Source organism: Dermacentor andersoni, chromosome 4 (genome assembly GCF_023375885.2).
Source record: "Dermacentor andersoni chromosome 4, qqDerAnde1_hic_scaffold, whole genome shotgun sequence".
Taxonomy (NCBI): Eukaryota; Metazoa; Arthropoda; class Arachnida; order Ixodida; family Ixodidae; genus Dermacentor; species Dermacentor andersoni.
The window spans coordinates 42450520-42477972 of NC_092817.1; the positions used below are offsets into that span (position 1 = coordinate 42450520).

At 44.6% G+C, this 27453-nt stretch overlaps 1 protein-coding gene across 6 annotated transcripts in view; it reads right to left on the reverse strand.

Moving 5' to 3' along the window:
- The window catches only part of pds5 (cohesin associated factor B pds5), a 74478-nt gene that overhangs the window by 303 nt on the left and 46722 nt on the right, over positions 1–27453 (reverse strand). For 2 of the 6 annotated variants that reach the window (XM_050184094.2, XM_055073649.1), the window contains exons 18-28: positions 27086–27209; positions 22094–22413; positions 21474–21606; positions 21279–21401; positions 20042–20101; positions 19531–19715; positions 17608–17748; positions 11447–11503; positions 6860–6907; positions 6708–6792; positions 5816–5900 (exon numbers count right to left, since the gene is read on the reverse strand). In XM_050184094.2, coding sequence (XP_050040051.1) covers positions 5871–5900; positions 6708–6792; positions 6860–6907; positions 11447–11503; positions 17608–17748; positions 19531–19715; positions 20042–20101; positions 21279–21401; positions 21474–21606; positions 22094–22413; positions 27086–27209 — 1306 coding nt within the window. In that variant the 3' untranslated portion in view covers positions 5816–5870. Of the gene's footprint in view, positions 1–3312; positions 3398–5815; positions 5901–6707; positions 6793–6858; positions 6949–11446; positions 11504–17607; positions 17749–19530; positions 19716–20041; positions 20102–21278; positions 21402–21473; positions 21607–22093; positions 22414–27085; positions 27210–27453 lie in introns of those variants that run through there. The other 4 variants (XR_008613635.1, XM_055073650.1, XM_055073651.1 and 1 more) reach the window with 4 other exon arrangements.

Sequence of the window (27453 nt, forward strand, 5' to 3'; positions counted from 1 at the left end):
GCCAACTTTGCAACCCTGGTTCTATGTCCTGCTAAAACTAAAAAAAGAAAAGGCAATTTTCTTTATAATTTCATTAAATATATTAGTGTATTTAGTTCATCATTTTGCACACGTACAAACCATAAACCTATGAGCAGCAGTACCAATGTGCTTCCATTGACACACAATGCAATTGTTTTATTTTAAAACCCCTTAAATTTTGTGCTTCGAAAATATTGCAGAAGTTGACCAATAAGCTCCCCAGCAAATACAACGCACCTCAGATCAGAAAACCTGCAAATTTATTGGCAGTGAGCTTGTACAATGTCTGTGTTTTGTGTAATACTTGAGCAGCAAAACTATAAAACTGCAGTAGAGTTTACAATAGTGGGCTTGGACAAACGGCATTACATATCATGCAACCCATAAAAATGTGCTAATGCAGACAGCGAGATTATTCAAGCAGAACAGAAAGCTGTGCAAATTGGTAGGGATTCTGGTCAGAAATGAAGGCGTCCAGAACAATGACGCAAGAACAAAGAAGGGCAATACTAACACTTGTTGTCCCTATCGTTCTGTTTAGTTTTGTACTAGCCTTTCGATACCACGAGTAGTTCAAGCAGGCTGGCTTCTTGCCTTTATTAGCTATTACCTTACACATTCAATGTAAGTCGCATGTGTGCAATATGGGTGAAATTCACACTGGCGAGTGACAGAGCTTGTACGACCGATGTTCACACCGACCAGCATGGCCTGCCTGTCACTACACCGAAATGTCTCGCAATTAGTGCCGTTCATGTCCGCTCGCATTGCCATCACCATGTAAAATAAGTGTCAGCATATACAGACGTATGGCTCTTGTGCCACTGATTGGTTCAGCTGCTTTGGGACTCGAGTCATGCAACTGACTCAAAACAATTGCTTAATGTGTAGGACATAAGCCAAAAGAGGCAGCTTCATCTTGGAAACTCCTGCATAAATGCATGGGTATTTGGAACGGATCATAATGCTCACACTTCACTGAAGCGATGCTTTAATTTTGTGTGGCAAGGTTTGTTGCAAGAGGGGGAAGAAGTTAACTATGTGGTTGATTTGCTTCCAACAGATGTGCATTGACTGTTGGAGCAGATCTTTTAAGTAGGCCATCAATTTTTTTTACAAGAGTTGTCAGAAAATTGGAATAATAATAATGATAATAATAATAAAAAATATTTCAATAACATTTTTTTGAACACAGTACGAAAAAATGATCCATAAACAATGCTGCCATGAACATTAGCCAAATATTATTCCACTGTATGCAGAGAGCTCACAAACTCATAAAATCACATTAAATATGTGACCAGTCTGGTGCATAAATATTGCTTGTGATTACATGTTGCATAGATGTAAATAAAAACAACTGTTGGCATCACATTACAATTTATAGTATTAAGTAGCTGCTTAACAAAAGCTTTGCTTCACACAAGATTCCAACATGTGCACTGGATCTACATAAATTTTATGTCCCTCTGATCTCTTGGCAAACAGACATTTATCACCTGCCATAGTGGCTGTGGTGTTGCACTGCTAAGCCTGAAGTACCCGTCTAATATGCGATGGGTGCATGTTAAAGAATCCCAGGTGGTCAAAATTAATCCGGAGTCCTCCACTACGACGTGCCCCATAATCATATCTTGGTGTGGGCACATAAAACCTCAGAATTACTTTTTTCAGCTTTTTGTCACTCTTTGCCAACCATGAAGGAATACTGCAAGTGAACCGCGGTAAGAAAAGCAAGAAATAGGTGAGGCATTACAATTGGAGCTGCTCCAGCTAAGAGGAAATCTGCAGAGGGGGATGGGAAAAGTTAGCATTGCACTCTTTATGCCTGTTAAAAATATTTCTGCAGAAATATACTGTAAAACCCTATCATTTCAGGCCCCAATTGTGACTCAAGGTCTTATTATACTCACGGCTACTAAACTTCACAATTTCAGGCTTTTGATGTATGGCTCAATTGGGATGTGAAAACTCCCTTCATATTTTTGATCTACGAGCATTAGGAGTGCCTAAGTGGAAAAAGTGTATGTGTGTGAAGCTGGTCATGTAGTTGAGAGGGGATGGGAGAGCATAGAAGAGCTTGTATGTATGTGCGCGCGCACACACACACACGCACACACTGCAACTAGCAGTTCCTCAAAGAGGTAGGACATGTATGAAGCGAGTTCCTGAACAATACTTTGCAATGTGGTGATCACAGTTTAAAGGGCCCCTCACCGGGTCTGGCCATTTTGAGATTAAAAGCGCAGAGCATACAATGCACAATAACGATCGTGTCTGCGAAGTATTACATTGCTATGTGCCGTGGAAAGATCTCAAATTTCAAACAGAATGGCGTTTTCCCTTCTCGCGGCCGCCGCACTCAAAGCCAGATGATGACGCACACGTGCTAGTGCACCTGCGTACTGCGATGTCGCTTGTGGCGACACGAGACTTCGAGAATTATTCAAGGCAACATCTGCTATTTGTGTAATATGTTGCTTGAATAGACGAATTAAAGCTTAGAGAAATAATAAAGCATACAAACTGAATGTCTGCGTGTATTTGTTTTACTCTGCATAGCAGCAAGAGAGATGTACTTCCATTTCGTCTGCTTGTTCCGACGTCGCGCAGTTTTGTGTGCAGACACTAAAACTATGTCATTTTTTACCATGTTCCAGCGTGGGATCATGCTCCGTGATCCGCTTGTGTCTGCCTCGTCATTCGTGTAGCAATGACTCATACCATTAGGTGTCCTCGTGCACAATGCGCAAAATTGTGCGCTGCGTGAAACGAGACAATCACAACAGCTTGCGAGCGACGCTGTCAGCGGAAGTGCGCCATGCCGCAAAAAAGTGAGGGAAAAGAAGAGAGATGCGTCACGCGATCCTCGAGGTAGAGAGTGTCTCGTTTGGCGGTGAAGCTCACCTCCTGAAATCATAGGTTTGCGGCACTGAAATATTTCTATCTCGGCTATTAATGAGCAGATTTGAAAAATTTTTGTGGCAGAACGCTGCTTAGAGGACATGTGACAACTTCCAGCGTATAACCATAGTTTGCTGTGTGGCCTGGTGAGGGGCCCTGGATGCAGGACCTCAAAGATGTGCGACTCAATGCCCCCCCCCCCCCCCCCCCTCCCCAACATATTTTTTATGCATTTACTGCTAAATTGCCACCGACACACACACACACACACACACACACACACACACACACACACACACACACACACACACACACACACACACACACACACACACACACACATTTTCTGCCGTTTTGAAGCAACCTTCTACATGGCACTTCACTCACATGTGTTTTTAATGTGTGGCTTCTTCTGCATCACTTAGCGTCCAAGGGATGAATTGGCTTGTCTGTGCAAAATCAATTGACGTGCCTGCGTGTACAGTCGTTTCTTCTGAGCTACCATTGTTTAATGGCTGTATTTTTCTACATCTTCTAAACAGAGCAGTTTGTTTACAGGGCATCATGTTTTAGTGGGTGCAGCCAGCAGGACTAGCAGACAAAATACATTTTTGGTTTTCAGCATGGTTCTGACAGTTCTTCTCCAAACTTGTCTCGGTGCTCTCACAGGTGGTTGCTAGGCAACGTGAGGCGGCGCACAGCTGGGCTGAGTTTTCTGATACATATTAATACTAAACTAATACTGATACTAAAGCTTAAACAGCTCCGCTGTTAAATATGTTGTGTGCCCTTAAATTTTTCTACATATTCCCATAGTGATATTTACCAAAATTAAGCACGTGCAAAAATAAAGCATTTCACAATATTAACTGAAAAGCACTGCACTAATTTCACTTTGTTAAAGCAGAAGTTTTGCAGGGCCCCTTTAAAAACACACACTAATGTCTGTGGGATATAGATGAGAAGATGCACATATGCCAGGTTGCTCATCAACAGTGGCACTTCTCCAGTGGACACTTTGTATACACATTCTACTTATCCCAGTGGCTAAGTGAGCACAAAGCTGTGTGTCGGATTAGCAATTGCAGCAAAAGCATTCCAATGGGAGCGGAATGCAAATATGCTTGTGTACTTAAATTTACATGCCCCTTGAAGAACCTTGGGTTGTTGAAATTAAACCAGAGCTCACTACTATGGAGCCTTTCATGACTAGTGTGTAACTTTGGTCTGTTAACCCTTTCTCTAGTAATGATAGAGTATAGTTGTAACAGAAATTCGTATCAATATAGTCTATTACAAGCAAACATGACAAAATATACCTCGTAATGTGAACCGATGACAAGTACAGTACAACCTTGTTCATATGTTTTGCAAAAAAAGAAAAAGAAAGAAAGAAAGCGTGAAGAACGGACTAACCGGGAAAACGTACCATCCGAAGTAAGTAAAAAAATTTCAGACTCAACTATTGTTGACATCTATGTAATGCGAAGCGTCGTGTGGATCATTGCGGCACGAGACTCTAACATGCATCTAGCTGGTGATGCTCTGGCGGCTGGAGACGTGTTTTGTTGTTTTCCTATTGCGTGGTTTTTTTAAAGAGGGCGACGGGAAACAGAAACGAGATCGAGCTGGTGGGCGACGCTGAATGGTGCCAAAGCAAAACGTGATGCCCACATCACGCCGCCTGCAGCAGAGAGCGGTGGCGTGTTTGGTTTATCGCCCACTAAAAGTGTGCGGTACGCTACCAATGACACTATGCACCACGTGCTGTCAAAACAAATAGGTGATGTTTATCAAAATAAGTTTGGCGGCGATAGCTATGAATGTGGTGTGCGACGACTCAGGCGGAGATTTGCTGGTACCAGAATAAGAAACTGTGCGCGCCGTAATTTTAACGTGAAATGGGTGGCTATATACTGTTCTCGATCGCGTGCGCCCCGCGTCTTTTCCTGTTCACATGGGATCTAACGGCTGAAAAACGTATACGATTGCAGTCTGCAGCAGGCAATAGCGGCGTGTTTTGCTTATCGCCCGTTAAAAATGTGCGCTACGCTTCGGACCGCACTACTCGCCATGAAACAGATAGGTGAAGATGCTTATCGCAATAGGATTTGCAATGATAACTGTGAATGCTGTGTGTGACGACCCCGGAGATTAGCTGGTACCCAAATGAGAAATTGAGTGCGTGCCGGCATTTTCACGTGAGACGGGCGGGCGAGTATTGCAGTAAAGCTGCCGTGGCAGGCAGCTCTATACTGCTCTCTATACCGTGCGCCTCGCGCATTTGTTTACATGGGATCTAGCGGCCAGAAAACATATCACACGATCACAGTTTAGCGACGTGCTAAACATTGGTGCCAAAAAATCTTATTTTCCGGGAACATATGAAACGGTAAAAGTTGAGCGTAACTCTATTGGGTCATTTTTTGTGTTCTCGATTGCGAACTTTGGCACCAGGAAAATGTACGTAACGGGAACGTATCAACGAGCTCCTACTGTATATCCGTAACATTGCTTCTACATGCTGTTTTCGATGCTATATGGCAGCACTTATCAATGTTTATATCATTCTGTACCGTCTTACCCTTTATTATGGGTAGCTCGAATGCTTGCATTGAAAACATGCCTGCATGCACGCTGCATTCATATGAAATTTGGTAGAATTTCTGTCACTTCCTCTACAACAAAAAGGCTTAAACATAATAATTTGATCTGGTTTGTACACACAAACTTGGGTTGAGTACAAGTGAATCAACATCCAATAATAGCTATAGCTGTAAGAGAGCAAAGCAACCTGGGTACGGGTGTGTTTCCGTTAGTTCACACTACACTGAAAGAGCGGCAGTGGTTGTGGTGAAGAAGCCTTCCCAGTGGCCAACAGCTGACGATGTTCCTGCCAAAAAAAGCCTTTATTTTACACTGCATTGAACTTTTACCTCAGCTGCTCATTGCTTGAGACGTGTACTCCTTGTTCCCTGCGCAAAAGACGGTAAAACAGAATGAGAACACATATAAGTTGGTGAGCAAAGTTGTAACACTTCTCTCACACCTAAAGTGAAATTTTGTTTACTTTACCAAATGTCCTAGTCTTGATTCTGCGGTTGAAATTCTACACATGAAGATCAAGCTCAGATACTGACACCTGGAAAGCTTAACCGAGTGTAAATAGCAAATATCTAAGAAGAAAGTGTGATGTAGTGCCAAGAAGTGCACACTTATACAAAGTCCATTGCAGGCAGCTGTTGTAATAGTATAAGCAAATTATTATGTGTTGTTTACAAATTTCATTACAGTGAGAGATATGATGCAAGTCCCTCTACAACATGATGACAATCCTTTCCCCTTATGCATGCACCGAAAGACGAGTTTTTGAAGGACCCAGTAGTCAATGAACAGAGAGAGAGAGAGAGAGAAAGAGAGCAAGGAACACTGTGACACTGGTGGTGTAAGAAATTCTGCTTCATTACTCCTTCAAATCAGATGAGCAACATTATTGGTGATGTGTAACAAAACTGAAAAATATTGTAGGCCATAAAGAAGCAGCAAGATTGAGAGTACTGTTTGAGAAACTAGGTGACAACACTACCTAACTACAGTCACGAAGCTCAATCAGTAATGTGGCCAGGTACTAATCACTGTAATGTGAACCTGTGTCATGGATGTCAGAGCAGAGATTCACAGATTCTGCGGGGCTTAAAAATTTCTGTCAGCATTCTTAACAAGCCTGCATTAATAGAAGGAGCTCCACTTAATGGTTAACAACACAACTATGCTTGGCGTACCATATTGTTATTCTCTGGGGGCTGCTGGCTGTTGTTGGGGCTGGTGTTCTCGTTGCCGTTGGCCACTGGTCCGGTGGTTCCCCGCCTGCGCCAAGAGAGGAGCCCCGCCCCAGTGGTGGTCCCCGTGCACACAAGCTCACGATGACACTCACGGCTCAGACCTCTGCGCCTCTTCCTCCGTTGCATTCCCCGCCTGCGCACTGTACAACAACCGTGCTCTGTTCACGCCAGTGTGTTTTCCCTTTAATTAAATGCAGTAATGTTCACTTGTTACATTGGACAAGCTTTGCCTGCAACATGAACATGCAAGAAAGCATGAACTATATCCACTACCAATAGACGATACCCAAAGCCTGAAAGTACACTTCATAAACATCATCTGATCTAACCAAGATGGCAGATTAGAATCACAAATAAAGCGTTAGCGTGCGGACTGGTACCACCATTCCTGCTGTCCTTCGTTCCTCGTGCCATTCAAGCTCTCAAGATGCATTTCTTAGCTTCAGGAGTGTTAATTAGCTTGAGGTCAGCCATGGCAAGAGCCAGTTAGGTGTGTTGGAAAGCGTGCTTCCAAAATTTTGCATATAATCTACTGCATTTGCAAAGAACAATGTGCGGCCAGCAACAAATTTGCAAGCAGCGACACCTGTTTCTGAAACAATGCTCAGTACAGCATGAGTGCCGAGTATTTTTTTTTTTTTTGCGACACGTCACCTTTTACTAATGAAACAAATGCAAGCGAGCTTTATCAGTTGGTTTTACTATAGTTGTGCAAGGAACACAGCATTCATGGGTTGGAAATGTGCTAGGCTTTGCTTATATTTGAATGCAACAGCTTGGTCCTGAATCAAAGCAAGAGCTCTTCGATAAGAGCCTTAGCTGCCAAGGAACATGTGCTAATGAAAGAGATGGTGTGAACAAAACTAGTGGGCTTTTCCGGGAATATGATGTCCTGGCCATGTCCACGGTAAATAATTATCGATTACTCTTAAATTATCAGTTTTATTTAAAGCAGAACTAGAGCGTGACATTCTCATTGTCTAAGCTTTATGAAAACACTTACATCCAAGAAACGAGGCACAATGAAAAGTGGTTCACACCAACACTCTAACTTTACACTAGTGCTGTCTCTCCTAAATAAACCTAATTCTGAAAATTTCGAAGTCTTCTGCAATGAAAACTCTCAAATTAGGCTGCATTGCCAGTAGGAATTCATGTATGTGTAGATATGAACATAAATGTGAACATTTATATATCTGTTAGTATGTACTGTATTTGTGCAGGAATGTGCATAATTGAGCTGGTTAACTCTTAATGCATGTGTATGTGCTCAGCAGAACCTCGCTGATAAGATCCCATTTCGTGCGATTTCACGGTGCCAACGTTCACAATCTAAAATACAAAAACTGACCCAATACAGTTATGCCTCCCTTTCACCGGTTGATATTGATATCGGAAAACTCAACCTTTCAGCCCCAACATTCATAAAATCGTGAAACTGCAATCATACAATACGTTTTCCAGCTGCTAGATCTCGCGTAAACAACAAAAGGCGCCAGGCACGTGTGATCGAAAACAATAGCCTCCCGCTGCATCAGGTTCCCAACAGTACTTGCCAGCCCGTGCCATGTGGAGACACCGGCACGCACTGAGTTACCTATTCCAGTAGCAGTAAGATAACAATGCGCATCTCGTCTTGGGCAGTTAGGGCACCACCAGCTCAGAGCATGTCAATGACTCGTGCTGCAACTATTGCCGCAACGTGTTGCATTACGTAGACGTCAAATAGTTTAGTCTGCCAAATATTTTAGTGGCTTCGGATCCTACGTTTTCCTGGTTAGTACAACTTTTCTAGTGTTTTCTTTTTTCCCCAAAATGTATGAACAAGGTTTTACTATTCATAACAGGCACATATGTGAATATATATGCGTATTTATATTTGTTTATAAATATGTATGTTTGTATTATTGTATGTATGCATTTTTTTAGGCTGTATGTATTTTTTTTAAAAACTGCTGCCATATCAAAGGGGTCGGGTCCACTGTCAAACTCGTCAGAGCTTTCTGTCCTGGCTCCTTCTCACAAGGAAATAAATTTGAACAGCATGAACTGCAACAGCTTTGTCCAAGGCCACAGCATTTGCTGCACGAGCAGATTAAGATTGGAAACTCAAATGAGAAATAAAGTGGCATCTGAAATTTTGGTTACCGTCAGCTGTACGCTGGTTCTATGGGGCATGTAGGGGTGCTGTTGTCAAGTCTATAAAGTCCAGAAAATCAGTCGGAGACTAATGAGTTAGACAATATAAACAACAAGACGTAACAATAATTGCTTGCGCTTGCAAATATTTTCTTTCTGGTCCAAACCACGTCTGCGAATGTCAATTATCAGCAACAGTCGAGCCTGTGCAAAGTGTTGCACGGCTATCAGGAATCATTGCAAAGTACCTCAGTATAATGCACTTAAGTATTCAACGACTTACGTTTCATACGACGATACGATAGCATGTTTTTTTATAATTTGCCATTACTGCATTCAACACCAGCTGATAAACCAACTGAACAAATAGACAAGACTAAGATAAGCACTTTGTCCAGTTTACTTATTTCTCTGCTCTTTGTCTTGTTGTCTTGGTGCATTGCTGCATTGCATGGAGGAAGGAAAAGAACCGAGGAGAGGCCTTATCCCCTCTGCACGCTAGGAGAAAAGTGTAGAGGAAGTCACATGGTATTTTCTCCTTCTTCTTTTTTTTTTGTTGTTGTAGTGGCCATGTTCCCGGGCCACAATGGTGGCTGTGTTATGGTTGTGTGTGCTCACACAATCACTCTGTGGGTTTAGTACCGTGGCAAAGGTGTAGTGTGCACAGGATTGCATTAGTCTCCGTGTTTTGTTCCACTATGCTACCTGGACCGTGCTCCCCCAGTTGTTGTGGCCAGGTGGGACACGAAGTAAAAAGCGTGAAACGAGCGCGCATGCAACGACGTACACCACATACCACATCTCAAATGAAGGACGACGTGCGGATATATTTCTCGTCTTCATTAGATTCATGCTAACGTGTCACATCACAGGCTCAAACCGCTGTCCTTCAGATTACGCACGATGAACACCTTGCCCGTCAGTGACAGCTGTGCAGTGTTGCTGCTTTTGACAGCGGGCGACGCAATTGTGTCAAGTAAAACAGCCATGTGAAAGGACGGGAACGAAGCGGCTGCTGTGAGTAATAAAGGGACGAACACCCTTTACTGCAGTAATCTTATGTGTGCTCAAGGGGCGCAGGGAAGTGAAGGTTGGCGGCTGCGGTACAAGAGTGAACAAAGCTCGACTGAAGAATGTACACCTGTGCGCACTCAAATGGCTGATGGCACATACATACAGTCTACGCTCGTTAGCGTACAACAGACTTTCGGATATAACAGACCATATTTCAACCTTAGTTGGTCCGCCTATTTTATAAATGCAATTAAGTTTGCTTTTAACGACCGTGCTACAACAGACTATCGGCTACGGCGGACAAAATTAGCGTCAATTTTTGTCAAAATGGGGCGTATAAGACGGACTTTTGCCGTGTCGACATGAGCTGGCAACTGACTTGTGAGGGTCAGCCAATGATCGCGGCTCAATATCTTGTGCGCGAGGGAGGGAGGAAAGCGGGGCGGAAGCGCGCCGTCTTTCATGCACGAGGCACGGGTGGGTCTCTACTCCAGTGGTTGCTTTAACGGCGCAGCTGCGTGGGCTGATCTGCGATGTGGACAAAGTGTGCCCAGTGCAGGTAGCTTTGTACGAGCTGAGCTTTCGACGTTTAGCTTGTGTTGAAACGAGAGACAGCATGAAGGTCAATTCACCCACTGCTTCACCTTTTGGGCAAAACTACGACTTTTGTTTGCTTACTTTGGACGTTCGTCACTCACTCTTTGCAATAAAGTTGTTAGATATCGCGACGAATGTTTCAGAAGTGAGGCGTCTCGGGTATTACGAACTTCAGATAAAACGGACATATTTTGTTGGATTACCAGGGTCCGTTGTAACAAGAGTCGACTGCACTTACGTAGGCCCAGTCAACGCGCTAGCCATGGGCATGCGTGCTTACTATTTGGCACCGCAGAGCTTTGTTTCCGTGAAGCTTCATTTACCGTGAGAACAATATACCTCAGGCCGCAGTCAATGTATTTAAGCGCGTAAACATGTTCTTCTCTGTTGGAACGTTCGTTGGCACGCTGTGGCTCTTCACACCTCCGCTGTCAGCACCCCAAAGCGTTTTCAATTATGCAAAACGATTCTGATGAAGCCATGACCAGCATAAGTACTTGTTCTCATAAACTGCAGATGGGCTTGTCATAGGTCGTATCACGATGGAATACGCTGCGGTTGCACCGTTGGTCAGATTGCTACGGCGTGTAACCACGCTGGAGGCGAGAAATGTGAACAAGAGAGGAGAATCTAGCCCGACACAGACAGACAGAGTGGCCAGCTTCCAGCGTCACTAAGCTTTACAAAGAGTGACCTCAGGGCCCCTCCTTAGATTTTCCTTCCTCCATGGTGCAGTGGATCTACCATCACACTTAAAAGCGCATAGTAGACTGATTTATGAAGTTTATTATGTATAGCAAGGAGATGCACAGTCGCACGTCTAGTAACAAGTAGAGGGAGAGGCAGAAAGACACGAAATAAAAATAAAAGGAACAATTTTAATAAGGCAGCTGTGCATGCTGTTTGGTTAAATATGAAATATCGCCTACCTGAGCTGGTCAGATGAGTTCTCAACTTCGTCGTCTGCTCCAGGCTCCAAGCGTGACCTGTGCCCACAGAAATAATATATTACACTTTGGGTGCACCCTGGCCCAGTAGCACAACAATTGTAATTTTACTCCAGGTGGTAGCCTTACAAGTCAATTCCAGGGTGTCTACCAAGTTGACATTTCCAAATTCCCTGAGTTTTCCAGGTTTTCCCTGAGCACCTTTGTGAAATTCCCTGAATGAGCCAGAACTTTGTTTTATGTCAAGACAGGCTGACACTATGCTGCCCGATGCTGTCACTCTCTAGTAGGCATGTTGAAACAAAAAATGAGTTAATCCAGTTTGAATAGTAAGGAGTAATATCTATGTTATTTAAAAAGAAAACAGAAAGAAGGTATTAGCAAAATGCACAGCGAAAAAAATGGCAAAACCCATTCCAAATTGAGTCGAACATATTCAAATACGAATGAAAAGGAGATGCATACAGAAGTAAATATTTTTGAATATGAGCTATTTCTATCAACTGATAGCAAGCTCATCGGTATGAGGACTGAACTTTGTCACAACTAAGATTCTCTCTCAGCAGCTGGGAAGTCAACGTCAACTGTCCTGACATACTCTCAGCCCATACACAACACCTCAGTGTTGGCTTTCACTGCTTTAAAGAGTTTATATTGGTTTGGATGAGGGACACCTGCATCTCGGCGTCAGCCAACACTTTCTTTTTTGAGCTCAAGCTCCTTCAAAGAGGCGGCACTACGCTTCCTTTCCTGTTACTTCCTCAGTGCGTCGGTCCTCTCTGTTCTCATCCTCCTTATGCCATGCGTTCACCCTATGGATCATTTGAAGCATCCTCTTTGTCAGTTGTACAGTGAACGTCCGATTTTCCGGACTCCCTAGGGGCCACAAAAACATCCGAAAAATCGGGCAGTCCGAAAGAAATGAATGTCTTTAACTGCCCTTAAGGGCTAAAATTGCCACAGGCTCGTCCGAAAAAGCTCTTAAGGCCTGTCAGTACACTTATTAGGCATATTGGTGTTCGTACTGTGACAGCAGACGGGGGTGCACGCGTGTATAATTAAGGAATACATACTGTGTCCCGTGACAATTGCCCCTTCCTACGCTTGTTATGCTTTACTGCGTAACACTGCTGTACTGAGGCGAAGCTAACTTTCGGAGACTGGCATTACGCAACGCGCAGTGCTTTGCGAGCTTCGAAGCCAATCGCGAGGATTACAAAGGCGGAGTCGGTGCCATTGCTGACAGCGGCAAATTCTTTCAATCAAAAACATGGCAACACATGGCAAGAAGCTTAATAGCGAACGTAGAAGCAGCTCGGCCTAACGCTGCCGCGGTGGTGGCTACGGCTGCCAGCGGATCTGCGTGCGAGAGTGCCGGTTCGAGGCGGCGGTGGTGGCTTTGATTAATGCCATTTCAGAACTGCAGTCAGGGCAATATGCATTGACTATATGGAGTACGTGGTGGTGCCGCGAAGCCGTGCGAATTATCGGGCATGTCAGAAAAATCGGGCATCTGGAAAATCGGTCGTTAACTGCTCTGGAAATACCTTGTGCCGATGACACGGCGTCAATGACGATTCGTTGCGATTCCTCTGTTACTGGAGCCAGCGTTAACACAACTTTCGTTCCCTTTCAATAAAATTACAGCTAATTTTCCCTGATAGAAGCACAAATTCCCTGAGTTTTCCCTGAGTTTTCCAAACACTTGAAATTCCCTGAGTATTCCCGGTTTTCCCGGTTGGTAGACACCCCGAGTTCCAACCACAGCCTTCTGTAGACCAAAAGCAAAAATAGGTGATGTCCAAATCTGTGCTCCATCGACAGCTCTCTCAGAGTTGGAAACACATTGTAGGCGCCATGTCTTGGACATCAGCTTATCTTACATAATATTGCAGTTGGCAAGTTAGCAGGGTAAAGGCCAAACTACACATACACTTTCCAGCGTGTGAAAGCTTGCACCAGCGCGCCTTGCGTTTACTGCGCCTTGCGAGGAATGGCAGTTTGAAACTACAAGACGCGTGCCAGTGCATGCCCACTTAGCTCACCATTTTTGCGTTGGTAGGCATAATTTTGTATTTTTGTTTGGAGATATTTGTCTAGAGACAATATATGTGCTTGCACCGTGCTTCGACATGTACAATATGTCCCGCACTATTTGTGCATGCATAGGCGCATGGGCACGAGCTTTCGCGCACTGGCAAGTGTCTGTGTAGTTTGGCCTTAACAATGCATGTTCCTCTATATTAAAGTGCCTATGCTTTGGGGCATTGAAGTGGCTTTTTGGCACCCAGCTTCATTGCTCAGATTAATGACAGCCAAGGCAGTGGAAGTAGGTACAAATGCAGCCTTATCAGGATAGCAGGATGTTGTCTCAGGCCACTTCACGCTTGTATGAGAGTATGCCCCTTGTATGAGAAAGCGTCATCTAGGGCCTAGTTAATTCTTTAGGGGTAAATATAGACTAGATTGTGTTCTAAAGGAGCCAAAGATTGAACATGGCAAGTTTCAGGAACTTTTGCTGAGCCTATGGGGCCTTAGTACGAAAAAAAAAAAAAAAAAAAAGAAACTGTGAAATTTGTGACGTCACAGTGCCATCGGCAGGGATTTGGCACGAAGTTCATAAGCTGAACCTTAGACATTCATTTTATGTTCTGATAATCAACCTATTACTTCAAAATTAACGACAACAGTGTTTTCAAAGAACATTTTATCTGTCTAAACTGATTTAATGTTTTGCTTTAGTGTTCCTTTAATATGGCTGCTTCATGCGAAGGCTGTCTGTAAAGGCCAGTCACCGGGCATTAAACTTCGAATGTTTGTGAATTTAAAAGAATGTAAACATCCCAGTTGCATGCTTCAATTGCCAGATACGTTCAGCAGCTTGGTTTACATGTTTCGCAAGTGTGAAAGGATTTAAAATTGTTGTTTTGGTTATAGCGCGGTACCAATTACAGTGTGGATACTTGCGACTCTAACGAAATTGTTATAAGCGGTCTATGTTGTATAAGAAATATGCCCTCCCTCTTTTTACTACAGTAGATCCCCGCTGTTACGTTCCTCACTGCTGCGTTTTCCCGGCTGCTACGTTCTTTTCATCCGGTCCCAGCATAGCTTCCATAGGATACAATGTATAAGGAACCCTGCTGTTACGTAGTAGCTGTGAAAACGTTCCCGCATGATACGTCGCAACTTAGCACCCAGCACCCGCCTGGGCTAAACTAGGCAACGCGTTTCAGCTGCCATTTTGGCTGGGCTTGGCCGGGCTTGGCTATGGAACTGGCTGCAAGAAGCCGCACGCCAGTTCGAGAGGCCGCCACTAAGTGGCCATTCGTGAAAACTGCTCTCACTATCATCACTGTGATTACGGTCACCGCATCGTTGTTGGAAACGGAGGAAGAAGGAAACTCAGGAGAGGCCCTGGCATCACTCTTTGTGAAGCTAAAGTGAAACCGGAAGTTGGCGTTGCTCGTGGCGTTGCTCCGCCTATTGGGCCAGCTCTCCTCTCTTGTTTACATTTCTCCCACGGCGCGCTGCGCGCAACCGGGGTGCTCGGACGCGCGTGCTCCGCAGTAATACTAAACAATCGTTAGCACGTTAGCATGATTACGCCAAAGAGGGCAAAATTTCCCACGGATATTCCTTCGTCCTTTGCCATTGCCGTGGCGTGGTGACGATGAGGAGCACGAGCCGCATGATGCCGGGGAGTTGCCAAATCCTAGCTTTGGAGAAGCCGTCGCGGCTCTGGACCTCCTCCGCAGGTACGTCGCACCTCACAGCGACGCTGACAGCAATGCGGCCTTCCAGGCTATTGAGAAACGTGTGGCGATTTCTAGCGAGCGAAAGAAATGGCAAGCCACCATTATAGACTTTTTTAAGTCTTAAGCGCACTCTGTGGAAATAAATTGTCTATAGTTGAAGCTGCATTTTTCCATTCATTTTCGGAGCTTTCCTCACTGTTGCGTTTTCCCGGCTGTTACGTTTTTTTTCCTCGGTCCGGTGAAAAACGTATGAACGGGGTTCCACTGTATAATGAAATCATGATAATTCAACGTCTCTTTAATTCGAATTGACGGATAATTCGAACTGTCGAGTTGGTCCTGGCCAGGTACTATGTACATTAGAACCTTGTTTATACAATCTTGTTACGTATGATTTCCCCATGCCAACGCTCATGATTAAGAACACAAAATTATCCAATATATTCCCGCTTCTTTTTTTACCAGTTCATACATTTCCGGAGAACACAATCTTTCAGCACCAACGTTCAGTACACTGCCAAACTGCGATCATACGATATGCTTTATGGCCACCAGATGCCATGTAGGTACACAAGAAAAGGCAAGAGGCATGCGCACAATTGAGAACAGTAGCTGCCCGCGGCTGCAGTTTCCCCGCAGTACTTGCCCGCCTGTCTCATTGAAAAATGCCAGCACACACTCAGTTCCCTATTCTGGCAACAGCAAATCTCCTCCTGGGTCGTCGCATGCCACATTCACAGTTATCATCGCCAATCTATTGTGATAAAGCATCTCCAACTACATGTTCCACAGCTTACAGTGTGACATAGTGCCGTTGGAAGCGCACTGCATGCTCTTAACAGGTGGCACCGCAGGCGTCATTTTCCAGAGTCACCCACCAGGTCGATATTGTTTCGGTTTCGTAGAGGAAAACAATGTGTGTCTCGAGTCGCTTGGGCACCACTAACTCCACATGCACGTCGAGCTTTCATATAACATATAATGTCATATAACACGCTTTCTCTCCGCTAGATTCCATGTAAACAAGAAAACGTCGTAGCTTTGCCCGAAAGGCGAAGCATTGGTTGCGATAGCACATTATTAGACAGCTACATGAAGTAAGGATAGTATATTTATTGGCTGTATAATATTGTAAACATCTGCTTATTAACTAGATTAACATGTGTGGCGTCAAGAGTCTACAGGCAAACATGAAAACATCTTATTTGATGACCGCGGACACTCGCTGTCAAAATACTGGCATGAGGAAAAGCGGCAGCAGCAGCGAGTGAATTGCCTTTCGTGCTGCCTTTTGCTTCAATGTGAACTAAGTGCCAAGAACACAGTGCACACAAAACCAGCAGCCCTCGGCAAGCCTAGACTCTGCACCCACCGCAGATAGCTTTCAAGGTGGGGCCCATGCGGCCGTGCTCAGTTACGCCATATGCTGCCGGTGCTCGAGTTGCTGACCCAGGCTGAATGCTTTGGTATGCTTTGTAAGCATGCCGAAGCCCGCAACAACAACAATGTGGGCTTTGGGTCGCTCAACTCCTTTTCAACTCGGTGCGTGTTGACATCTTTTGCTGTAACGATTTGTGTAACGGTCAAGTTAAGCAATTAAGTTAAGTCTGTGAATTCACTTAGTGACTTGGGATTGCAAGTTTTCTTGGTTAGCATTTGTTTCCTCTAAAATGCTTCAACAAGGTTCTATTGTATTCGTTTTGAGCAAAACTACTGTGAATTCGAACCCCAATACCTTGCACAGTTATTTGGTAAACATTTTCTCACTCCCAGGTACCGCTTTTTTGGACAAACCTTCACCTTTGACTCAGGCTTGATGTGTCACTAACTACCGTAATGTTGCGCGCCGTAAAAATGAAGAGGAAAGAGGCCTGGGAAGCCGAGACCGAACTCAAGTGTGCGTGCTCGCCTTAGTTTGCCGAGTGCACTTAGCTCATTGTAGCTCTCCTTGGTTTGAACTCCATTTTATTTGAATGAATTTCCGATCCCCTTGGGAGTTTAAATTAATGAGATTCTACTGTTCTTTTTACCAGAAGAGAAGATGACCCATGAGAGCTCATCACCTCAAAGTGGGTTGCCAAGTGTTGCACTAATGCATATCTTCATTCTTTCTTCTCCTTTAACCAGCTGTGAATGTAACCATTTTCTCCCTTTCATTGCTGCCATCAATGACACTGCCACTTTCATAAATGCTGTCACTAATGTTTCTCCACTCCTCTATGTAACGCTTTCAGACCCCGAGACTATGAACACTAATGAATGAATGAATGAATGAAAATAAACAAACAAACAAACAAACAAACAAACAAACAAACAAACAAACAAACAAACAAATGCACATACAGAGCAAGAGTTGCAGAAAGAAGGAGAGAATCTGAGACTGACCGTTTGGATTGGCTGGGATCTGACTGCTGCTGCTCAGACAAGGCTGCACGATCCCGGCGGGTAGGCCGCAAGGCCCGGAGGTTGACAACTGCTGCTGATGAAGGGCTGTTGCTGCTCTCCTCTGCACTGCTGACTTCCATCCTGCATGTGCAGTGTGAACATTAACCTCTCATTGCACGAAGAAGAACATTTGAATTGCGCTCACATTAGCTTCACACCATTTACTACCCGAAGGAGGAACTAGTGGGTCCGTGATGAATAATTGCAATAGTTAACTACACAGCAGGAAAGAATGCCTTTATATCTGCTTGCCTGACAAGCTGCTTCACATCAGAAATAGCAACTGAAAATTGTGCACCTGAATGGATGCAGATATGCAAGTTTCATGGAGTGTTCAGCCCCACAGATAACCCTGCAGCAATGGCACTGTTTTCAAAGTGAGAAATGGAGACCAGCTGAGATGTTTTGCTGGACAACTATGCATGACATCAGAATTTGGCCTTCTCATGCTCTCGGAGTCCTATTCCAAGTTAAGAGCTCTGGATCGGTAACATGTGACAGCAAGCTAGAAGTGCTCAAGTGGGTTCTCTTCGTCATGGTCACCTCTACATTCTCTTGCATGCGAACAGCTGTTCCTTTTCAAGACTGCATTTCCTGGCCATACTTAGGACTCCACATGTTGAAGTGCAGTAGGCCCTTGCCCCTGAACGGAGTCTGCCACATTCCTAGTGCATGCACAACTGTCATGCCTGAGCCATAGGGCCAATACAGCCTGCCGATTTCCCACAGTAATTAGACTCCACCATACCTTACATTCAAGACAAGCGAGAGTGAAATATAAGGGCCAGTGACATTGAAGAAAACACATAAAAGCCCAAAGTTTTATGTGCATAGCACAATCTGATTTTGAGTGGTGAGTAGTAGTATTATGAGTAGTGGGGATTCTCTGGATAAATTCTGACTACCTGAGGCTCTTCAACGTGCACCTAAATCTAAGTACAGAAGTATTTTTGCATTTTGGCCCCATTAAGATACGGTCGCAGTGGCTGGGATCGAACCCACGAACTTGAGTTGAGCAGCACTACTACGCCATTACCACTGGCTGGGTTACTGCGGCAGGTCCAGTGACACTGAAGTTCCCCCGATGGTCAAAACTGGCAAAATCCTCCACATACCTAGTCTTATACAAGGGTAAAGTGTACTTTTGTAGCAGCACTTCAAGATTTTGGAGAAAGGTACAGACCTGCAGCAGTGATTTTAGTGTTTCCAACAGCTGATGTCACTGGCTTTTTTCATTAGATTTAATTGAAAACTGGAGCAAATGCACAATAATCTGACGGCATAACAAAAATGCATAACCAAAACACTTGACCCAGCATAAAATATTTGCCGCACCAGCTTGCGGAGTAGATGATTGATGCCACTGGACACTACTGCAATTCACTGCAAATTATAATTCTTCTAGACTACAGTCATTCCAGCCAAATGGCTTGGCATGAGACTTCTTTCCCGTGTTCAAGCTTTGTTCTTCTTGATGATGAAAACTATGAACCTTCTGGTATGATCAAAGGACTCGCAGATCAAGGAGGAAGGGAATGCATGCTGGAGGCATTACGACATGATCTAGAATATAGGTGCTGCAATAACAATTATCCACAGATACTGCAGCTATAAAACACTCTTGAAATTGCTTTGCTTGTACGTCACACAAATGTACACACTGTGCTTCTGGCTTTCTCTAGCATAATCATGCACATGTAAAGAGAGCAGGCTTTACTAAGAGGGATGAGCTTGCAGATCCAAGAAGTGGCTCCCTGCTCCTCAAAGAACCCGGGTGCCTGTTTCAGTACCACTGACTGCTCGTCTTGCTATGCACAGAACAGAAAGGTGCTGCAATGACTTAGTGCAGCGGTGCTGACTGACCCGAGGGGAACCTCCTCTTCAACAGCCATGACCTCGTCGACTGCTTCCTCTTCAGCTGATGTTACCTCGGTTGCGTGCACCAGCTGTATATTTCCGCTGGCCACAGGACGAGGCCTCCGCGATACTCGCCGCAGAGCTCCTCGTGGACGTGTCCGTCCAAACGCTGCCAGGTCCACACCTGTGTTCTGCACAGGCATGCACAGTTAATGTGAATAGCCAAAAGATCAACATGCTGTTAATATCATGACAATACTTTTCAATAGCCTTGTGTTAGTAAAATTTGTCACAGAAGTCCTCATAGTACACCTATGGCCATAGTGGGAATAAGACCATGCAACAGTACAGTTAAATCTCTATTAACGAAGTATATAAAATTGGCAATTTGCTTCATTATATCAAAACATCAGTCCTGTGTTACTTTGACCTTGCCAGGTCAAAGTAACACAGGGCATGACAACTGGAAAGCACTCCCAAGTAAATAAAGCAAACACGCAATGGGCTATGTACATACCTTTGGAGCTGAAAAAGCCAGCTCCGGGGGCAAGTAGCTTTTCACATTCGGCACTTGCACCTGCATAAATATTTTTGACACAATAAAGAAGCCTTATTTAGCAAGTATCATAAGCTAATTGCTTCGAAAAAAAGCAATCCCAGTCAAATACTCAACAAGAATCCTGTCATTCAGCAGAACACTACAAGGCTTACTGACTGTCGGACAATGAAGCAGTTTGTGATGTGAAAAAGTTTTTCATTGCTCAGGCTTGCCTTTCCTAAATGCTATAAAAAGGAATAAGCGACTGCCAGGTCAACCACAAGTACAGTCGACTACCATAAATTCAATCCTGATGGGACCAATAAAATGGGTTAAATTAAAGAAGATGCATAGTAAATGCCAAGACACACCGCCGGTTCGTTTGGCAGCATTTGCCAGAGTCTAACCCCCGCCTAAATAAAATGCACGCTCACTTTCAATGTGTCCAAAGTAGAAAACTAACATGGAAATTATATTAAAGCTCATAAACAAAGTAAAAATCAAATGTGCACCCAATTTTTTAGCAAGAAAACTATGTGTTGCACATCGGTAGCCGGTTCCTTTAAGCCATCTTCGCTGCAGTACATTTGTGTTGTGCGGTAAAGCATACGAACGCCGCAAAGGCAGTTTTGATTTTGTATTTGACTGCACCGTGTAGGAAACTTTTGGTCCAATTTTCATATTACATATAAAAATATATTAAAGCAACAAAAACAACAACGAAAAGACGCACATTAGAAATGGGTAAATACCGTAATAGGACATTGTGATCTACAGTTATAACTTGAAAATCTTCCTAGGGCTGGCTGAAAATAGGCATTTTCGATGGGTGGTGAAGTGTGTTCAATGCACACACTGTCACCTAAGCTCCATTGAGACATGCACTGCCACTAAAGGGGTCACTATTGGCATCACTACAGGGGTCAGGTGTGTGCATGCCGACTGGCCAAGTTAGAATTATCTGGTGAAGGCCTATTTTAGGATCGAAATAACGAAACTTTGGGCCCTTGCATAGGCACTGGCCGAGACCTTTGGCTGGCATCGTACTAAACGAAAAATCGAATTAGTCGAGTTGAATTAATGGAAGTCTACTGTACCATGTGCTTGAGATAACACAAACTTTTAAACCTTTAGCCTAAAATGCAAATATAGCATTACTACTTAATTGACAAAGACAACTTCAGTGCCGAGTATGTTGCTGTGGCATCATCCTTACCTTGTCTGGCAAAGTGTACCACTTGGACGGCAACACTGGCTCTTGCGGGAAGTCCTTCAGCACAAAGCTGGTGGTCTTGGTCATTACCAGCCCAAGGGCCAGGTCACACACTGCATACAGTTTCTGCAAGCACACATGCAAGCAGACAGAGATGACCTAAGTCTCGGCCTTGGGACTAACAAATCCAGCACCTACCAGCTGTGCCTGCTTGTCGTCGGGGCACTGGTTGTCGCGGGTCTGCTTGATGTTCTCGATGAGCCTCTTGAAGAAACTGAAGCTGTAGCCTTCATTCTTGGTAATTAGTGGCTCCATTAAAAACCAGAGACACCTGCACACATAAACACCATCATTCTCTCAGCTGAAACGAAAAGAAGCTATTTCACGAGTGGTGGGTTCAAAAGCAGGCCTGCAACACTTTACAAATGCTGCAAATTGACTAATTAGCACTGTCATTAGAACTTGATCCAAACACTAATCTTCTAAAAGCAGAAGGGAACTTATAATGTAGCCCAAGAAACCCTATGACCCCCTTTGAATGCTGTCTTTAAATGGAACGTACAGATTCACTTCAGCGTTTGTGCACTGAAGGGCCCCATACGGCTAGAACGTGCTGATCTTGAAGTCTAGCCTTGTTATCAACAGCCAAGTTCCAATAACCAGAAGGTGAAGTAACTAAACGTTCACCACGTATCTGCTCTGCAGGCAATGTTGTCAACAGGCACATTAGAAGACAAAGCACCAAGGCTTTGTTTCATATCCGCCTGCAAGAAAGCAAGGGGGCACCCCGAAACAGGCATCACAGAAGTTGCACTCACTCCTTGATCTGCACCAGCCCTGGAACGTCGTCATACTTTGGCAGGCAAGGGTCATGGGCAAGCAGGTGGATGGCATAGGGGATCACGTAGTCGGGCAGGATGGTGATCAGCTTCATGGAATTGATGGTGTGCTGCTTGAGGAAATCTCGTCGCTTGTTGATGCATGACAGGAGCCACTGGCGTAGCTGGTTGCGCAGGGGTCGCCGCTTCTCGACACCCCCCAGTGCGAAGATAGCCAGGAACTGAAGTGGCAGCCGCATAGCCAGCAAGTGCTTGTGCAACTTCAGGCCAAACTGCTCACGGACCTCTGGACACTCATCCTGGACAGCAATGAACCTTGCTCATTAAAGGGCAGCAGGCTTGGGAAGTTAAAGCGAACAAGAACAGTGTTCAGAGCGGCTGGCTGTGAATGCGTAAGTCGGTGGCTCCCAAAAGTGGTTTGGGTAGTGTACAACTTTTGTGTCTCCATTCTAGTGTTGGCTCTGTACACCAACAGTTGTACAATGTACTGATAATGGACTACAGTCACACAGGCCACACACTGGTTAATTCGGATGAGGCCTGTGGCATGGTAAGTGTTGCATGCACAGAGGTGGTGCTAGCATCTGACCAAAACCAAGGGGGCAAGGCAGGAGGAACTAAGGTGCAAGAGCCAAATGGATGCGAGCCACATTTTCCCGCACATTATGTCATGTATAATGCCGAGTTATGTCAAACCAAGCTTTCATGGCCGCTATACGTCACCACAACAGCACTTATGGCAAACAGTAGTTTTGTTACATTCAGTATGAGGTATGCAATGTGACAAACAGCATAAAAACGGCCTAGAATGAAAAGTGCTCTCTCTCTTTTTTTTTTTTGTGGCCCATTGTGCTGGCATAAGAATAGCCGACTACATTGCAATAGACAATTAGCTACTGGCAGGCTCACTGGTGATGAAATAATTGAGATGTGAGAGATGCGCATGTTGCCCTGCTGCTACTATACCGTGAACAGAGTCACAAAGCCCTTGCTGTTGTGAGTGGTTATAGCCCACAAAAATTTCACTGGCAAGATGATAAAAACTGCAGTTTCTGTGCAGATTTTATAATGAATTCCCTCAATGAAAAGATGGTGCTGCAGTAATCATTTGTCTCATGCTTTCTTAATCCGTTTCATAATTCAATACTTGGATAACTTGTCCATATTTTGCAATACCACAAAATAGTATGAATCAAGATTTTACTGTACAGTTGATCCCGGATATATAGATCTTGGATATATGAAATTATTGTCTACATAAAACAATAGTGAAATCCCCTTGAAAATCCCATGCAAAAGTATAGCGATGTAATACGCACATATCGAACTCCCATTCACCGCCACATTCAATATATTGTTACGGGAAGGAAGAACACTGCTGCACTGCGCCCCTACAAGTACGCTTCTCCTAACGGAAATGCAATCACTTCTCGAGTCAGAAGTCTTTAATGTAATTAAGTTCGAAACTGCTTGTTTTGGCAGAAGGGCAGTACGTGCCACGGAGGCAAAATGAGCAGGGTGCTCTCAGTTTGACTCACTGCGCATATGGATGGCTCGTGCAAACTGTGGCCGTTCGTTATTTGCAAGCGCAGATAGCCACTCTGCTTCAAGAACCCGAAAGGCCTTTCAGTCCAATACACATTTCACAAAAAGGCGTGGATGACAGTCCATCTTTTCCCCGTATGGGACCGGGCATGGGATGCCGAAGTGGAGGTGCTACACTGTTGGGCCTGTCTTTTTGCAGGCAAAAGGTTTCCGCAAACGGCATTCTAGGATTCTGCGATAGGCCAAAATGAATCCCACCCCAGCCTCCCCTTGTACGGATCTTTACATTACAGTTTGAATTTAACAAAACCCCTGCACACCACAACTGCCCTTTGTGGAAAGATCATTGCAGTAGCAGCATGCATGGCTCATCACTTTGCGATTCGCGGGTGGGAATGGGTGTTCTGCAAACTGAAAGCCACTTTCGAACTAATGAGTGCAAAGTGTTGGCAGTCACCACTGCCGGGGCCAGAGGAGAAGGGCTGAGAATGAAGGCATGCAACGGCCGCGAGGCATCGTAATGCTGAGCGGCACCAAAAAAGAAGATGCATGGACCTTTCAGGGCAGTTGAGAAGCGAGGATGTATGGTTCCAACTGGAATTCAATTCCGAAACCTGACACAACAGTCTGACTGGCTTGTCGCCACTGTAGACAATTATGGACATGCAGCCGGGCACAGCATGCATTTATACAGATTAGTTGGCTTCCGTGGTGCGTCCATTTCTACTTTATCTTGAATAAAAATGCGCAACAAGTACATCGAAGCATGAGAGGCACACCACGGTCTTGCTTCTGGGCGAGAAGGACTTCGCGCCGCTGCTGAAGTTGGCGCGGTCTATGTCAATCGCTCGCGGTGAAACTGAATGCATTCTCCAACAACAATCTCCGATTGCATCTCTATTCCACCGTACTGAGCAACTTGCAACGTTCACGGGCTAAAAATAAGTCAGCGTTTGCGTGTTGCCTTGAAGAGGCTAATTGGTAAGTTCTCGCTTTTCATGACTGCGAAACTGTCCGAAACGTGCGGGAATCTAAGATAGTTTTCAGCTAGGCACATTTTATATTTTGAATTATTGATACATCGAACTATTTCATGATTCTCTTCAAGTTTAATATATCTGGAGTCGACTATATTCAAGTAATCGAAGAGTGCTGTTCATCACTTGGGTAATGCTTCCAAATGCGCGCACATTCATTTTGGCTCTCCTGCAGATTCCTCCTTGCACTTCTTGTCGGTGCACAAATCTCCGTTCACTGTATTTACTCGAATTTAACGCACACTTTTTTCCAATAAAATGGGTCGAAAAATTGCGTGCGTTTTAGAATCGGGTACGACCCTAAATCTGCATTACCATATCGCCATCGGCATTTCAAAATGGCCGCCTTGTATGGGCTTCGAGCCTAGCTGCCACAGCTTCCTCCACGTGCTGTAGTACGCAAGCTTAGGCAATGCTTCCTTTGGCTTAGGTTAGTGCACCGTACGTCTTCTTGGTCTTCCCGTTTTCTGAGTTTGCTCTATCAGCATAGAAGTGCCAACTGCAAAGACATGCCGAGTGATCACGACGTCGCAATTAAAAGGAAAGCGATCACATGTGCGGAGACAGACAGAAATCAGGCTGCCTCACGGGCATTCGGTGTTCCCGAAAATTGCGTGTGGGACTGGTGCAAACAGGAGAGGCGTTCTACACTGGCGGCTGCTACGTACGGCACAGCCCCTATCTTGAAAGCGATCTGCGATGAAGGCAGAGTCTACGCATCTAGGCGCACTGCACTGTGTTCTCGTCGCTTAGTTTGCGTTGAAGCGAGAGGCCACACAAACACAAGGGTCGATTCCCTCGCTCCTGCTACAGCACTTCCTCACTCCAGCGTTTCAATAAAGAGTTTCCGTGGTCATTGAGTGAGATGTGTTCATGTTTGCTTGAGCTCGCGTGACAACATGCTTGTTAATTTAATTAGTAAGCGAATGGTTAAAAGTTTATACGGGCGATAAAACTACTATCTTTACTTTTCGTATAGCTGTCTACTAATTTGCTATCGTAATTGATGCTTGGCCTTTTGGGCGAAACTACAACTTCTTTATTTATTGCAACTTTAGTGCATTGGGAGTAAATCTTTGTTTTTTCCAAATGAGAGAAAGTTGTATTTCTGTATGAAAGAATGAGGTGCGTGAAACTGTAAAGTACTTTTCTTTTTTTAGGTCACAGCAAATGGGTGCGTGTTAAAATTGAGGGCGCGTTAAACTCAAGTAAATACAGTATATATTTTTTTCTCTCACTGTCTGTGTGATGATTAATGTTTCTGAATCGACAGATGGGTCTCTCAGGTTGAGAGCACCACCTCAATGCAACCAGCTCATCACAGAAGCAAACTAGGCCATGCATGCGCATTCGCAACCAACCATGTTGGCAAATGGTTCTAGAAACAGTGGTCTTTAAAGAGCCCCTCGCCAGGTCTGGCGATTTCGAGCTGACAAGCGCGGAGGATACAATGCGCGTTAACGTTCGTGCCTGCAAAGTATTATGTTGCTACGTGACGCAGAAAGATATAAAAATTCAAACCGAACGGCATTTTCTTTATTACTCACGGCCGCCGGCCGCCAAGCCGGAGGATGACGTACATGTGCTAGTGCGCATATATACACGTGTTCGTGTTGTGACGTCGCTTGTGGTGACATGTGACTTCGAAAATTATTCAAGTGAACATCTGCTATTTGTATAATATGTTGCTAGGATAGATGAATTAAAGCTTAGGGAAATAATAAAACACACAAACCGAATGTCTGCATGTATTTGTTTTACTTCGCACTGCAGGAAGAGAGATGTACTTCAATTTCGTCTGCTTGTTCCTATGTTGTGCAGTCGCACGCGCAGCGATCGCAACTATGTCATTTTCTACTGTATTCAAGCGTGGGATCATGCTCTGTGATCTGCTTGTGTCTGTTTCCGTATTCATGTAGCATAGACTTATACCACTAGTCAGGTGTCCTCGTGCATGGAGTGCAAAATCGTGCACTGTGCAAAACGAGACAATCGCAACAGGTCGCATGCGACACCGTCAGCGGAAGTGCACTGCGCCGCAAAAAAGCGAAGGGAAAAAAAGAAGAAGAAAAGAAAAAAGAAGGCAGAGCTCGTGACGTATGCGTCGTGCGATCCTCGAGGTCCTGTATGGGAGAACGCAGGGAAGAAATTTCGCTTGTGGAGGCTAGACAGGGCAAGTGGAGAGAGCGTCTATGTTTGCGGTGAAGCTTGCCTCCTGAAATCATGGGTTCATGATACTGAAATATCATTATCTTGGCTATTAACGAGCTGATTTGAAAAATGTTTGCGCCAGAACGCTCCCTAGAGGACAGGAAACAACTTCCAGCATATAATCAAAATTTGCTATGGGGCCTGGTGAGGCGGCCCTTTAATCAATGCAAGCACTCACCTGAAGCACAAGGGCAAGCTTCTGGAACTGCTCGTGGCTGAGCACATCTGCATATGCTGGACAGCAGCATATCTTGAGCATGCATGCTGCTGCCATGTACCGCAGCCAGGAACGTTCCATTGCCCTGCAGTCACATTAGATAGCACTAGAAGTCAATAATGCAGTTTAAATGAGAAAGGAAGAGAGAGGGGGAGAAGGGAGAGGGGGCAAGTGCTTTTTGATACAGTGCACTTCGGCCTAAATTACTGCGCTACAAGACTGACAAAAAGCAGGATCAGAAAGAAAGCCATAGTAAAATGCATATGCACGGCATGATTCCTCTTAGGAAATTCGAGTTCAAGGGCTGAAGTATGTCTGGCAGCCATCTA